The following is a 16,856-nucleotide window of genomic DNA, read 5'->3' as shown; positions in this document are numbered from 1 at the left end:
CATCCTCTTTGCGCTGTTGCACACGCTGGGTCGCCCCCTCTCCCCCTTTGGGAGTTTGAATGACGGGCGTGCTGTTTGCGGTCTGCCTTTTGCTGAGTTTTCCCACTTTTACTGACAGAGCCCATACGTTCTGGTCGCTTTTACCGCTTGCTAAACTCTCTTAACTAGATCCAGCAAGTGTATTCCTGTGTGGGACGTTGCGCTGTGGCTATCATGATGGGGAAGCCAGACAAATCTCAGTCCAAGCTCAACTTTGAGCAGCGCAAGTCTCGGCGCTGCGAAGAGGCGGCGGACAATGCGCCGAGTCGGATGGCCTTCTGATGACCCGGTAGATGAGATTAAACAGATTATTGCATCCATGCAGAAGGGTCTCACGGCCATCGACTCGAAAATTGATACGCTAGTCTACAGGATGGATAGGATGTCAGAGAGGGTTGACAAACACTCTGAGCGACTAGATATGGCAGAGCGCCGCATCACAGAGATCGAAGAGGCCCAGTCTGATTCTGGTGGCGCCCAGAAACGTGTTGAACGAGCACTAACTACCTTGCAGGATAGAGCTGAGGATTTGGAGGCCCGGTCACGGCACAGCAACCTCCGTATTACAGGCCTGGCAGAGTCTACAGCCACGGGTAATATGGAGTCCTGTGTAGACTGTTGGGTGCGGACACTTTTTCTCATCTATCTGTCGTGGAGAGGGCGCATCGCTCACTTGGCCCTCGCCCTTACCTTGGTGCTCCACCTCGGCCTATAATTGCAAAACTCTTAAACTACCGGGACAGAGAGGCTGCGCTGCGTAAGGCAAGAGAACTGGGCGCCTTACAATATGAGGGGGCCTCCCTCTCTCTGTTCCCGGACTTCACCCTAAAAGTGCAGGAGGCCAGATGGCAGTTTATTCCCCTAAAACGCAAACTAGGTGAGCAGCACATAGAGTATGCTATGCTATACCCGGCGCGACTCAAGGGCTTGTTTGATGGCAAACCTAGGATCTACTCTGACCCCCAGTCCCTACAGAAAGCGTGGGAAAGTGCAGAGTGACACTCCTGCTGCCGCTGATGGTGCTGGAGGAATTGATGACAAGGACTGAGGGGGTGTGCCATTATCACAAGCGGGTTGCTGATTCGATGTGCTCATTGTAGTGGTTTTATCAGGTTATAGGGGTGCATGTATGTCATGATGGCTGGTGGGCCGGGGGGTTGGTTGAGATGGCTGCGGTATTGTTTATTTGCATCGGGCACGCATCTTCTTTGCTCCCCCCCGTCCTCCTTTCTTTGTTCGGGGGGGGGGGGGAGGAGGGGTGGAGTTGACTGCATACATACGGGGGGCACATCCAAAGCTGCTGTTTAGTTGTTTCCTTACTGATACGTGTCACTTTTTATGAAGCTTTATGACTAGTATGCGGTGTTGCGGCGGTGGTCTGGATTAGTTTGTATTGTTGGGCAACATCCGCCCCATTGCGTCACCCGCTGTATTTTCTCTTTTTCTAGGGGGTCATTGTAGTATTCATGATGTGTGTGCATCATGGTTGTGTATTTTCGTAGTATTTGGGAGGGCTGATATTCGCCTTTGCAAAGGTGGGGTGTGCAGGGCGTGGGTGGAAATGTTTTTCAGGCTTAATTTCTTTTTTCTTACAGATCACATGTCCTTTTTAGGTCTCGCCTGATCCAGCGCATGCGCTGGTCTGGCGAGACACTGGCACGCGCGCAGCCGCCATGTGTCTTACCTCCGCCGTGCTTGATCGCGTCCGATCACTTTCACGGGCCAGTTGACTCCTTCGCCACGGTTTGGGAGTCGTTCTAGGTTTTCATAAGAGGGGTTGCCATTAGCATACATGCGGGTGTTCTCCGGTCCATCCGAGGCCGTCTTGCTCTGCTTGAGGCCCTTCCGTCTGATCTGGAGGCTAAACTGGCTCTCAGCAATGACCCCGAATTGCGCAAGCAACTCAAAGCCACGCTGGCTGACTTTCATGAGGAAGCCGACAATGAGGTTAAGCATATGGGCAAGTATGCTTCAGGCAGACTTTATGGAGAGGCTGACTAGTCGGGTTCGGTGCTGGTGGCATTGGCTCGCCGTCGTATGGACTCTGGGTGCATTTCTGAATTGATAGACGATGAAGGCACAGTCCTGACAGAACAATTTTAAATTAATTAACAGTTTCGCTCCTATTATCAGGAGCTTTATTGCTCCAAGCTTTCCCCCAGTGACGATGACATAGCACACTATCTAGAATATATTAAACTTCCCTGGCTACAGAATTGGCAGCGCAAATTCTTGATACGTCCCATTGAGGTCGCAGAGGTTCGGCTATCTCTATGCTCGATGCAGGAAGGCAGTGTCCCCGGGCTGGATGGTATCACGGTCACCTTCTATAAGGGTTTTAGCGATCTTCTGATTCCACATCTAATAACTTTATTTCACGAGATAGCTGCGGATGGTATAATGCCTTCTTCCATGTGCGAGGCGTTGATCATCACTCTGTTGAAACCGGATAAGGACCCCCATAGGTGCCCCTCCTATCGCCCGCTTTCACTACTCAACGTAGACACCAAAAGCTACGCGAAAATTCTAGCTAATCGTCTATCCCCGCTTCTTCCTCAACTGTTCGTTCCTGATCAAGCTGGTTTTATACCAGGATAATCTCTGTACGGTGTTTGGTGCCCTGCAACATGTCCGGCCAGAGGTGAAGGCGACTGCAGTCTTTTAGACGCCGAAAAGGCCTTCGATTCCATCGAATGGAGGTTCATACATGCGGTGTTGCGTCGCATGGGAGTCGGTGAGGTCCTTCTGCAATTGATTTCGGTGTTTTATAACTCGCCAATGGCTCACGTTCGTACGGGCGATGCAGTCTCAATCCCATTTCAAATATCCAGAGGCACCCGACAGGGGTGCCCTTTATCCCAGTTATTATATGCAGTGGTGGCTGAACCCATGCTACGGGCGTTACGCGAGTATCACGGTCATAGAGGGCTCCGTTTTCCTAACTAAAATCTAATCACTTCAACTTATGCTGATGATACACTCTTTTATATTTGTGATCCTGAGGTCCACCTGGCTCCTGTTATATGTGAGGGACTGCGCTTCGGGCGACTGTCTGGTCTTAAGATTAACTGGGATAAGTCCATAATATTCCCATTGACTCCTGCCACGGCGCGGTTCCCAATTGACTTCCCACTACAATGGACGTCCGACCCGGTGTGTTATCTGGGCATCCAAGTGCACTCAGACGCAGATGTGGCAATTAAGGCTAATTATGGTAGGGTGATTGATAAGCTCGGTGATGATATAGATATGGATCCGGCTCCCGTTGTTCTTGGCCGATAGGGGCTCATTAATGAAGATGATAGTGCTCCCTCGCCTGCTCTTTCTGTTTGTCAATATTCCTATAGTGGTGCCTCAGCACCTGTTCCAAGAACTTCGATCTCTGATGACTAAGCTTGTTTGGGTGGGTAAATCCTCTAGAGTCGCCTTGGATACTCTCATGCTCCCGTACACAGCCGGGGGGATTGGGTGCCCCGAATCTTGAACTTTATTACAGGGTTGCGCAGGCCTCTCATGCATACAGCTGGGTGCATGGCCCACATGATTTGCCTCATCTCCAGATAGAAAAGGTCGCTGCTGCTCGCTTTTTAACTCAGGCACCCACGAGACGTTGCGGAATACTTGACTCGGACGGGTGGGCACATGGGAAGAGGTGGCTGGCGATGACAATTCACAATCGGCGCTGACGAAATTCCATTATTTTTAGAACCCGGCACGCTATGCGAGCTGTACTTGGGGATGAGCTCCTAGAACCCATGGACATCCTACCCCTGACTACACTCTTGAGCTCACAAACTCCTGGTAAGGTGATATCTACACTTTATGCCTTGGCCTTAGCCACTAAGACTTCCACTCTTAGTAAGGTTAGACAGGCCTGGCAGGCGGGTATAGGTGTCCCAATTTCGGATGAAGTATGGTCCTATTGCTGTGAAGTCACTCGTAAGATTTCTATAAATGGTAGTCATAGGCACATTTAAAATTTTTAAACAGAGTTTATTATTCCCTTCTATGCCTCTTTAGATATGGCTTACGTGATTCTGACAACTGTGAACGCTGTGATATGCCGGGGGCTGGGTCCTTTCATCTGGCCTGGCAATGCCCTCAGGTGGAAGCCTATTGGGGTAAGATCTTTCAGATGCTGAATGACATAATTGGGCTCACCCTTGCTCCGGATCCCATGCTGACGCTCCTAGGGTACACCAAGCATCTCTGGAAAAATGTGCGTAAACTCATGGCGATGGGCCTCCTGTTGGCTAAGCGTAGACTGGCGCTGCGGTGGATGAGGGGTCCTGTACCTGCTGTTGCAGAATGGGAGCAGGATATGACCTACTGTAACACCCAATCAGATGTTTATAACGAAATGCTCCCGCCTTGTAAGCGCCCGAAAAGCTTTTGGGGTCTGTTTGCCCAATATCGCCTGCCCCAGCAAACCTCCGAAGACGTGCAAGACAGTTAAAGCATTATTGTTGTCCTTATTTCATGCCCTAGTGTATTCTTGCAGATAATTCGGCACGGTCATGCGATTGATGTACATTTGTCTACAATGCTCATTATTGTATAATGTCCTGCGTGTAACTAAATTCTCCTGCAGTGGGGTCATTCATGTCCGTCCCCCCCCCCCCCCCCCCCCTTCCCCCGCTCGCCACTATACCATGTATCGACATATTGCGTTTCGAAACTGATTTTGGTCTATGTGATCTGCATCTTTGTTTTTTTTTATTTTCGTTTGTGTTTTTGGGATTTAAACTGCAATAAAAATTTGTTCACACCTACAGCTAAACCGCTTAACAGATTTTGGAAAAACGTGGCATGAAAGTGGAACTTCACTTAGAAAGTGTACTTTCAATTGTTTGGTGCAAATCAGTTCAATAGTTTCATTAGAATTTCTCAAGTGCACGGGGTGCCGAGAGGCACTGAGGCATGGAACAGTTTGCATTAAATGACCCCCCCAAAGCATTTGAATTGAGACTTCAAAGGAGATTTCAATATACAGGTAGGCATTTTTGGGTGCAGCAAAACACCACCATTCTGTGCTGAAATTCATACATTTTCTGCCCCCCCAAAAGTGGAAAAAATAATGGAACACAGGAATATTTGCCTATTTAATAAAAGAACACGTGGGAATTATAATTTCCCATTTAAAAAAAAATTATGGGAAAATTAATTTCCAATAAAAAAGGGCAACACAGCCTACAGCAGGAGTTGGACATCAGCGATAGTTTGGGTATTAACTTGGTCACTACAAAAACATACCTGTCCTTCCCCCAAATAGTAGGTCCTGCAAGACAACAAAAATTGGGACATGTACCTCCAAATATACGAGTCAAGGCTAGAGATGGTCAAACTTTTTAGGGCACAATACTCCTTAAATAAAGATATTCTGTCACAGCTTTAGTGACAGACTCAACTGCACAGCTGATCCTAGACGCCTTACCTTTGAAGTGGTGCCTGGGCTTGAGGCTCCAAGGGGATTGGGTGCACGGTGGGGTGGAAGATCCAGTCGTGGTGGAACCGGGGGAAGAGAAGGAGCCATGGACAACGGGGATGGTGGACGTTCAACCTACCAGGGAAAATAAAGCCATGGATGAACAAAGATGCACAAGAAAATGCATATTCTACAGGGGTTTATCTTGAAACAAAATCAAAATCTACAAAAATGAACAACTTTTAGTCAAGAATAGTCAAAAACATTCGGCGAGTCCTGAGACTAACCACACCATTCCTAGAATATGCAAGGCGACCACATCACATCACAAACTAATGTGTGAACCTCCATGCAGTATTCAGCCATCCCATATTTCAGTGTCACCAATGGGCACAAAACTCACAAAGTACTTAACAGCACAGGACTTATCAACACTCAATTCAAACACAAGTCATGTACCAGCTTCCCTGTTCTAATTGTGCTTAACAGATAATGGTTTAGAGCTTATCTGTGCCCTCCAGAAGAAAGGCTGAAGAACTGTCTGCTACATAGATGGTCTATACAGCTCATGGGATTAGGGTGCCTCTCCATCTCCTGCTAACCGAACTGCATGAAAAATTAAAGCATAACCAAGAATGCGCCCTTACAAACGGTACACATTTTTTCACTCCTTACAATGCACAGTAGCCTCTTTAACACTTCATTCTCTTCTGCACAATCTAATCCGGGCTAAGGCTTTCTCTATTGAGCATAGTAAAATGCTCCTAATTTAAGATATGGAGAGTATGATTAAGTAACATGCAGTGTGATGAAGGAATATGCTACTTACCAGTATGCATCTGTTCTTGGCATGTAGAGCTGCAGAGCCACAAAGCCACACACTAAGGATAAGATCGCCATCTGGTGTTGGGCTCGGATGATTGCAGGTTGTTGTCTTCGGAAGAAGTCTTTGGTCACGAGATTGGTGACTCCTCCCCTGGACAACAGTGCGCATGGGCATCCACTCCATCCTCAGATTGTTTTTCGCCATGATGGGAAATGATGGAGTGTGTAAGAAGTAAAGAGAAAGGATGTCCATGTGTAGTGTCTAAGACAAAGCTGGAACAGATACAGGTCCCGGGGAGGCAGGTGGGCGTGTGTGGCTCTGCAGCTCTACATGCCAAGAACAGATGCATACTGGTAAGTAGCATATTCCGTTCGAGGCATATGAGCTGCAGATCACACACTAAGGATAGACTATATAGCAGTGTCTCCCCTAGCGGTGGTCACCTGTATCAGTTGCAGCAGTTTGGAATAGAGTTTTTAGGACAGCTTGGCCTACTGAAGCTTGTTGTTTGGATTGCACATCAACACAGTAATGCTTAGTGAAGGTGTGTGTAGTAGACCATGTGGCTGCTTTGCAAATGTCTTCTAAGGGGATGTTCCCTAAGAATGCCATAGAGTCCCCTATTTTACGCGTGGAGTGCGCCCTAGGGGGAACGGTAAGAGTACATTTAGCTTTTTGGTAACATATTGGGATACATTTGACTATCCATCTGGCGATACCCGATTTGGAAATAGGGTTGCCTTTATGTGGTGGAGCGAAAGCAACAAACAGTTGCTTGGTTTTCCGAAAAGGTTTGGTTCTGTCGATGTAATACAGCAAGGCTCTTTTAACATCTAAGGTATGAAGTGCCCTCTCGGCTACTGAGTCTGGATTAGGGAAGAAGACTGGCAGTTCCGCTGACTGGTTTAGATGGAAAGGGGAAATGACTTTAGGGAGGAATTTTGGATTCATCCTAAGAACCACTTTGTTCCGATGTAGTTGTAGGAAGGGTTCTTCGAGAGTTAAGGCTTGTATTTCACTTACTCTTCGCAGGGATGTGATTGCGAAGAGGAAAGCCACTTTCCATGTTAGGAACTGCAGTTCGCATTTGTGCATTGGTTCAAATGGGGGACCCATGAGCCTTGTTAGAACAATATTAAGGTTCCACACCGGGGAAGGTGGTAACCTTGGAGGAATACTTCTTTTAATGGCTGGTACCTTAAAGAGGGACAGGTGTTGTCTATTTTGCAAATAGGCTGCTAATGCCACTAGATGTAGACGTATAGAGGAATACGCTAAATTGCATCTTTGCAAGTGTAATAAATAGCAAATGATGTTTTGGATGGAAGCATCCAGTGGTTGTATGTCATTGTTAGCGCAGCAAATGGCAAATCGTTTCCATTTTGCAGCATAGCATGCCCTAGTAGTAGGTCTCCTGGCTTCTTTAATGATATTCATACAGTCTGGAGGAAGGTTGAGGTACCCGAACTCTAAGACTTCAGGAGCCAGATTGCCAAGTTCAGTGTTTGAGGATCTGGGTGTCTGATTTCTCCATGGTTCTGGGTTAAGAGATCCGGGAAGAGATGCAGTTTTTGATGTGGAACTAGCGATAGTTCCAAAAGTGTGGTGAACCAGGGTTGACGTGCCCAAGTGGGAGCCACTAGGATGAGTGTCAGCGACTGTTGTTTCAGTTTGCGTACCACAAATGGAATGAGTGGTAGAGGCGGAAAAGCGTAGGCAAATCTGCCTGACCAGTTCATCCATATTGCATTGCCCTTTGACCGTGGGTGTGGGAACCTGGCGGCGAAGGTTGGGCATTTTGCGTTTTCTTGTGTGGCGAACAGGTCTATGTCTGGTTGTCCCCACTTTTGGAAGAATGGGAGTAACACTTTGGGGTGTAGTTCCCATTTGTGTATCTGCTGTGTGTGGCGACTTAAGAGGTCGGCCACCTGGTTCTGAACCCCAGGGAGGTGTTCTGCTAGCAGGTAGATGTTTCGGGGAATTGCCCATCTCCAAATTTGTTGCGCCAGTTGGGACAGTTGTAGAGAATGTGTCCCTCCTTGTTTCTGTATGTAATACATTGTGGTCATGTTGTCCGTGTGGATGAGGACAGTTTTGTTTTTTAGATGCACTTGGAAGGATTTCAGTGCTAGGAACACCGCTAGAAGTTCTAGGTGATTGATGTGGAGCTGTTCTTGTTGAGTGGTCCACTTTCCCTGAGTGGTGTGTTGAAGGAGGTGGGCTCCCCACCCCGTGAGAAAGGCGTCGGTGGTCAGCACAACTTGTGGAAGGGGCTCCAAGAACGGCCGCCCTTTGGACAGGTTGATGGTGTTCCACCATTTCAGTGAGCGAAGTGAGCGGCTGTCCACCAACACCAGATCGGTAAGTTGTCCGTGGGCCTGATTCCACTGTTGTGCTAGACATTCCTGTAAGGGACGCATTTGAAGGCGTGCATAGGGTACTATGGAGATGCATGACGCCATCATGCCTAAGAGTTGCATGAACACTCTTGCGGGGAGAGACTGTTGTGTTTGAAATGTTTTGATGAGACTTTGTATGTTGGCTATCCTGGCTATGCTGGGATAAGCTACGGCTTTGGCTGTGTCTATGGTGGCTCCCAGGTATTGTTGTACTTGGGAGGGTTGTAGTTGAGATTTGGGATAGTTGATGGTAAATCCCAAGTTGTGTAGGGTTTGAATAGTGCGGTGAGTGTGGAGAACGCATTTGTCTAGAGTATTGGCTTTTATGAGCCAATCGTCCAGATAGGGGAAGACCTGGATTTCTAGTCTCCCGAGATATGCTGCCACAACTGCCAAGCATTTGGTGAACACCCTGGGTGCAGTTGTTACTCCGAATGGGAGAACTGTAAACTGATAGTGCTGACCGTCTACCACGAATCGTAGATACTTCCTGTGAGCGGGATGCATAGGGATGTGAAAATATGCGTCCTTGAGGTCTAATGTGGCAAGGAAGTCTCCTTGTTGAAGTAATGGAAGGACCTGTTGGAGAGTGATCATGTGGAAATGATCCGATTGTATGTACTGGTTTAGTAGTCTGAGGTCCAGTATGGGTCTTAAGGTTTTGTCCTTTTTGGGAATGAGGAAGTATAGGGAATATACTCCTGTGCCCTGATGTTGTAGTGGAACAGGTTCTATTGCGTGTTTTTGAAGCAAAGACTGTATTTCTTGTTTGAGGAGCGTGAGGTGGTGAGACGTCATGGGACGGTGCCTGGGTGGTATGTTTGGGGGTGGGTTTATGAGTTCGAGGCAGTAGCCAGATTGGATAATTTGTCTTACCCACCTGTCTGTAGTGATGGTATTCCAGACATGTAGGAACTGTTGAAGTCTGCCCCCGACCGGAGTGGAATGGTCTGGGGGGAGTGGTGGCAAGTCACTGTTTGGTGGCTGTAGAGGTGCGGGTGTTGTTGTTGCCCCGTCCTCGGCCTTTAGTATTGTTTCCCCGATAACCTCCTCTAAAATATCCTCTGTTAGGGGATGTTTGACCTGATGCTTTGAAGGTGGAAGAGTTGTCTGTTCACACATTTTTGGAAGCTCCTCTATAAAAGGAGCGACGAAAGGAGCCTCTGGGTTGAGTAGACTGCAATGCTCCCATAGATTTGGCAGTCTCATTATCTTTCTTCATTTTTTCTAGGGCAGTGTCTACTGCAGGGCCGAATAATTGCTCCTGATTAAAGGGTTGAGCAAGAATGGTGGTTTGTACTTCCGGCTTGAAGCCGGAAATGCGCAGCCATGCGTGGCGTCTAAGCAATACGCTTGTGTTGACTGCCCTAGAGGCGGTGTCCGCAGCGTCTAATGCACATTTAATGGAGGCATTGGATATTAGTTTGCCCTCTTGGATGAGGTCAGTGGCCTGAGTTTTGAATGGTTCAGGCAGGTGTTGCAAGAGATCCTCTAGTTGATCATAATGGGCTCTATCAAGCCAATAGGGCTTGTGTATTTGCGATACGCCAGTGGTTAGCAGCTTGAGCGGCAACCCTTTTGCCGGAAGCCTCCAGGAGTTTAGACTCTTTGTCTGGGGGTGGCGTGTCTCCGGTTGTTTGGGAGTTCGCCCGTTTTCTGGCATTTGATACGACTAGTGAGTCTAGGGGGAGTTGCGCCTTGATGTACGCAGGATCTTGTGGCGCCGGTCTATATTTTTTTTCTATTCTGGGGTTGAGAACCCTGGCCCTGACAGGGTCTTTAAAAACCTCATTGGCATGCTTTATCACTCCCTTAATCATGGGTAGAATGTGGACTGTTTTCTGGGACTGCTCAAAAGTGTTGAGTAGAAAATCCTCCTCAGGAGTGTCGGTGTGCATGGTGACACCATGAAACGATGCTGCTCTGTTTAGAAGCTGACCGAACCCTAAATGGTCATCAGGAGGAGAGGGTTTTGAGGGGTATGGAGTGGGGTCAGGCATATCAGGCATAGGGTAAGTCCAGTCATCTACTGGTGCTGTGTCCGGGAGTGTAAAGGGATCGGTAGGATCAGTGGGATAAGTAAAGAAATCTGGGTCTCCCCCTAAATCATCATCATCCTGTGGAGGTGGTGTGTGAGAAGGAGATGGTAGAGGTGAAGGCGGTGGGGGGATGGAATAGGAGGTAATGTAGGAGAGGAAGGACGTATGGGTGAAGTGGCACAGTCCTTCTTTGGAGGTGCTGGAGGAGGTGTTGTGTCAGCTTCCTTTTCTTGTAGGGCACCGCTGTGAAATGTCCAGTTTTCGGATTTATGTAAATCCGTTTTTGCTTTGGATCAGGCCGAAAGAGTTCCTCACTGTCCGAAGGCGGCTTTGGCGCCGACTTTTTTGGTTCTTTATGGACTTGTTTTGGCACTGAGGATGTTTTGGGTGCCGAAGAACTTTTCGGTTCCGGTGGATTTTTCGGTGCCGAAGAACCTTTCGGTGCCGACGAGCCTTTTGGTGTCGGTGGAGACCTCGGCGCCGAAGAACGTTTCGGTGCCGGTGGAGATGTCGGTGCCGAGTGACGTTTCGGGGCCGATGGAGATTTCGGTCTCGGAGCCTGCTTCGGTGCCGAAGGTATTATAGGCATAATGACATGAGGTTTGCTCGAGCCCGAGCCACCTGCAGGCTTACTTTTCTTCGGAGCCGGGCCCGAGGGCGGGGCTTCAGAAGATGTTTTTGGATCGCGACTGGGCCCAGCTGGCAGAGTCTTGACCAATGTCTTTTTGGGTGGTGTTGGGGTAGGGGGGCTGGTACTCACAGGCTGCCCCGGATCTGAATAGTCTGCCTCGGACACAATCTGGAGATCTTCGGAGGCATCGTCAGGGACATCCTGTGCAAAGATGTCTTCTGGTTCCGGAACCAGCTTGGCCATGATGTGGCGTCGAGCTCTTTGGTCCTGGATAGTTTTCTTCGAACGGAATGCAGCGCAGGCTGGACAGCTGGATTCGTTGTGGTCTGGTGAAGGGCACAAATTACAGACCTCGTGGTGATTGCTATGAGGGAACTTTGCTCCACATTGGGGGCATTTTTTAAAAGGTGTCCTTTCCATCAGCCGCGTCCGGAGTCGGTCCGATATGGTTTTCGACGTCGAGTTTTCAAATTTTGAGAGTTGTAGTGATTGCTATAAGTTTTCTGCTGGAGCGGAAAAAAGTTCATCCGAACCCAATGGCGGAAAAAAACAATCTGAGGATGGAGTGGATGCCCATGCGCACTGTTGTCCAGGGGAGGAGTCACCAATCTTGTGACCAAAGACTTCTTCCGAAGACAACCACAACCTGCAATCATCCGAGCCCAACACCAGATGGCGATCTTTTCCTTAGTGTGTGATCTGCAGCTCATATGCCTCGAACCAAATGTTTTTAACAGTTAATGGGTATTGTTTTTAAAGGCTGGTTCAGAATGTCTGCTATGTCAACATGTTAATACTGCTCCATGTGTCGTCTTCATACCACGAGTATAAAGAGATCATCAATGTATTACCCAAACACTAAAGTTACACAAAGAAACTCGACGTTTAAACAGTATTATTTTGACAACCATAAAGCAAGTGCTAGCCAGATGCATAGTGTTCCGATTTATTACTTGAATTCAAGTGGTAAAGCGGTCACTGAGGCCCTTTAGAAGTGTCACAATGATTGACTTGCAGATTGGCCAGTGAGAGAAGCAGTAAATAACTGTGCCAATCATTAAGTATGACTCCAAAACAGATACCTGGGTTGGCAAGGTTTCTGGTTAGCTTGTTTGCATAGTTGATTTTTTTCTTCAGTCTATAATTGTAGATTCTGGGATCAATGGATTAGCTTGCTTCTCTAGTCTGTTTATGAATATCAAAGAAGAACACAAAATGAAGAAAAAGTTTTGAATTTTCAATCTTGAGCTTAACCATGGGAATAGTCTTTGAATTCCTAAATACGGTCATTTCAAGATTTTTAAGGCAGAAGTACAGCTGTAATGTCATTAATTAGATCCTCAATCAGGCATTCATGGCCAAATGAACTATCCAATAGATACAGATGTGCAATTGGAAATAGAGATAAAATTCTCCTATGCAATAGGCCATGGCAATATACACCATTTCCCAATATTTAGGTCGAAGCATACAAGATGAACACGTTACTTATCGTTGGTAATGTTTTTTTCTGGTAGAAACTATCTAACTGCAGATTCTTTACCTTAGAATATTCCCCAGGTATCTGACTGGATCAAGAAAATCTTGAGCAGAATCTCTGCATGCCGTTCGTTGGAGATGGCAGATCTGCATTGACGTCTTCCACTCCGGATGAGACGAGTCCGGTGCCAGTGTAGACGGAGGCGGGTCTGCAAACTGACTCAAACTAAAAAATCCAGGAGGACCGAACGGGCAAAATGCCCGACTCAATAGACCACACTGTCCAGGCATTAATTTCTTGTCAACATGTGGAGCAAAGCCCTATAGCGGCCTGGCAGAGGTCCAGGACAAGCACTCATCATGCTAACGCATAAAGGTGGTCTTTGCTCTGGTGGAATGAGCCCGAAAGCCCTCAGGGGGCCGTTTCTTAGCTAGAGTGTAGGAGATTTTATACAGAGTGCAATCCATCGAGGGATGGATGCGTCTGCACTGCCTTGCCATTTTTCTCTCTAGCGAACCAAATGAAGAGCTGATCGTCCACCCTGCGTTCTTTGGTCTGATCAATAATAAAACAGGGCTTTTTTGGGGGCTAGGAAATGGAGTCTCTCCTCTTCCTTGGAAGGATGAGATGGAGCAAACAATGTCGGCAGCATGATGTTTTAGCAGACATGGAAGAAAGTCACCACCTTCGGTATAAAGGAAGTGCTAGGCCAAAGAACCAGCTTGTTTGGGTAAATGCTGGTATGCGGAGGGTTAAGTGAAAGAGCTTGAAGCTTGCTGACCCTCCTGGCCACTGTAATGGCCACTAAGAAGCCTGTCTTAATAGTCAGCAGTCTTTGAGGACAGCTGTGTAGTGGGTCAAATGAAGAAACACAAACATCAAAACTAAATTAAAATTCCATTGGGGCATATTGGAAGGTGTAGGAGGGGAGAAATGTAAACCCTTAAGGAAATGTGTCACACCTCATGACTTGAAAAGGGAGGGCTGAATCTGGCAACCCCCAGAAAAACTGAAATGGCAGAAAGCTAATTTTTAATCGTGCCCACAGCAAGGCCTTTTCGAGCAGACAGCACAAAAAGGACATAGGCAGGAAGTGGGTCAACTTGTCAAGAGGAGCACTAAGCCACAAACTTGTCCCAGTGGCAAGCGTATACTGCTTTAGTTGAGGGATTCCTAGCTGCTAGAATGACATCGCAGATCTTGGAAGGCAGATGAGACACTTGGCTGTCGCCACTCAATTTCCATGTATGAAGGTGAAGTGCACAGGTTCTGGTGCAAGACCCTGTCCTGGTGTTGCGACAGGAGATTTTCCAGTTCAGACACTTCTGTATGCCATGCTCTCCATGCCCAATCCGGATCCACAAGGATGTCTTGGGCCCGGTTGGTTCTGATCTTCTTGAGAACTCGGACAGGAGAGGTATCTGGAAAGGTGTACAGGAGTCCAGAGTTCCATTCTAAACAGAACGCGTATCCGAGCAAGAGAAGCCTTTGGAAACTCTAACGTGCAGAAGTGCTGACATTCTTGGCAGTAAACAGATCGAGCCATGGTTCTTCTAATTCTCTGAAGAGACCCTGTCCTAACTCCGGATGCAGACGCCATTTTTGCTTCACAAGACATCAAAGGCCATAATTCCTAAAGTGAAAAGAGTTTGAATTGGTGGCTCCTTTTTAACATCGTCACTCCCACATTTGCCTGGTAACTGATGCGGTTTCAACTGGAAGTGCACTGGGCTCCTGCTAACCAGGTCCCCAGTGCCAGAGCTTTTCCCCAAAACTGTACAATTATTCCCCCAATTGGCAAAACCTTAACCACCCTCTGCAAGTCCCTAGCAAATGTTACCCCTGGTACCTAGGTACTGAAGAGAGTCCCTAAGGGCAGCAGCACAAATTGTGCCACCCTAAGGGACCCCTCAACAAGCACATGCAAGGCTGCCATTGCATGCTGCTTGTCTTGGTGCAAAGAGAGAAAAGACTACATGTCACACATCCCTGTGTGCCATGTCCCTTAACACTGACTGCATGTGTTATGGCAGGGTGCTGAATATTACTTGCGAGCGGGTAGAGAACAGGGGAATGATTCGGTTAAGGATGAACAGAGGTGGGAATCCTGATATATACACAAAAGCAAGTTACCTCTGACACCATAAATCCAAACTTTCTTTTTACTCCAGTAGGATTTTTTAATTATCCCTGGGTTATTGTTAAATATATGTTACATTTTTTACACTTTTTTTCTCAAAACAGACACCCTTCACGGGACAAGCTAGAAGATGACCTTCTTGCCTTATTTTTTGTGCATGTAAATTATATGAAAAAGTGATTCAAACAAAGAAATTTTTTGTTACAGTATTGGAAAGACAGACATGTGTGATTTACAAACATAAGACATTAATGCGACAAACACATTTAAACCTGTACATTACATCAAGTAAACAGTAGTCCTATTAGTTTTAAAAAATAATAGGGTACAGGGACTTTTTTTTCTTTTTTAACCTCCAAGTACGCTAATGTTTTAGCCAGAGAGAGGTCAAACCCATGTTTAGAACCGGAGTATAGAGCCCTGCACAATGTGCTCTATTATGTCCAATTTTAGGACGAAGCGTGTGCTTGGTTCTTAGAAGAGCCTCTCAATAGATTAAAACCTTTTATCCTCCAAGTACGCTAATATTTTAGCCAGAGAGATTTCAAACCGATGTTTAGAACCTGAGTATAGAGCGCTGTACAATGTGCTCTATTATGTCCAATTTTAGGACCAAGCGTGTGCTCGGTTCTTAGAAGAGCCTCTCAACAGATTAAAACCAACGCGTTTTGACCTTCTGGGGGGCACTTGTTAATACGAAGGTCTTCATCAGGGTATGGTTATTTCAAGAAGGACTTAGAATACCGTATTTGTGTTTACACCTTTCATGGCGGAGTATAGGAAATCCTTGGCGGTCATTCAATGGATGTGTAAGCTTCTATTTCTTGGTTTGTTCTTGAAACGGCACGGACAGCTTGTTCTCACAAGGCGCTCAGCGTTATTGGAGAACTTCCTACTTCGGGATACTGCACGTTTCTCCACTCCTCGTGCTGCATCGGGAATTCTACAGCGGGCAGTGCTTCATGTTTGAGTGTAACGCCGGCTTTGCTACTGTTTACTTGATGTAATGTACAGGTTTAAATGTGTTTGTCGCATTAATATGTTTTATGTTTGTAAATCACACGTCTGTATCTTTCCAACACTGTATACAAAAAAGTTCTTTGTTTGAATCACTTTTTCGTATAATTTACATGCACAAAAAATAAGGCAAGAAGGTCATCTTCTAGCTTGTCCCATGAAGGGTGTCTAGGTTTTGAAAAAAAAAGTGTAAAAAACGTAACATATATTTAACTATAACCCAGGGATAATTAAAAAATCCAACTGGAGTAAAAAGAAAGTTTGAATATTACTTGCGAGGGCATACCTGCATGAGCAGATATGCTTCTGTGCTGGTCAGTCACATTGCTGCCAGTGCAGGTGGACAGGTAAGTCATTTTAAAGCATGTGCTGGACAATGGTGAAAACGTGTTCCCCAGCTACACAATGGCTTCACTGAAAATAGTGATGTTTGGTATCAAACATCTCGTATGGGTAAACCCACACTGATGCCAGTGATAGATTTAACAATACATGCACCTAGAGGGCACCTCAGAGATGCCTGCTGAAAACCTACCAGCCTCTGGTGTGCTCCCTGGCTGGCTTCTGCCAGCCTGCCACCCGAGGCATTGTTCTGACCTCCTAGGGTGAGAGCCTTTGCTCTCAGAAGGCCCAGAACAAAAGCATGTCCAGGAAGAGGGTGTCACACCCCCTCCCACAGGATGACCTGCTGATTAGCATTCAGAGGCCGGCAAGCTTCAAAGAAATGCCACCTTTGGAATGCGAATCTGGCTTCCCCCACAGGAGAGGAAGCCATCTCCCTTTGTCCAAGACCCCTTTGGCACCTGGACAGGTGGGGAAATTAGCTAGTCAGGTAGGCTTGCCACCTCTGGCTAGTACCA

General features: G+C 47.0%; 1 protein-coding gene across 1 annotated transcript in view; it reads right to left on the bottom strand.

Moving 5' to 3' along the window:
- CBL (Cbl proto-oncogene) overlaps nt 1-16,856 on the bottom strand; it is a 295,087-nt gene that overhangs the window by 85,560 nt on the left and 192,671 nt on the right. Inside the window, exon 10 of the mRNA XM_085645920.1 lies at nt 5,474-5,599. Coding sequence (XP_085502046.1) covers nt 5,474-5,599 — 126 coding nt within the window. The remainder of the gene's footprint in view (nt 1-5,473; nt 5,600-16,856) is intronic.

This window comes from Triturus cristatus, chromosome 3_1, assembly GCF_964204655.1.
Source record: "Triturus cristatus chromosome 3_1, aTriCri1.1, whole genome shotgun sequence".
Lineage (NCBI taxonomy): Eukaryota > Metazoa > Chordata > Amphibia > Caudata > Salamandridae > Triturus > Triturus cristatus.
This window is presented reverse-complemented; position numbering and strand designations above follow the sequence as displayed.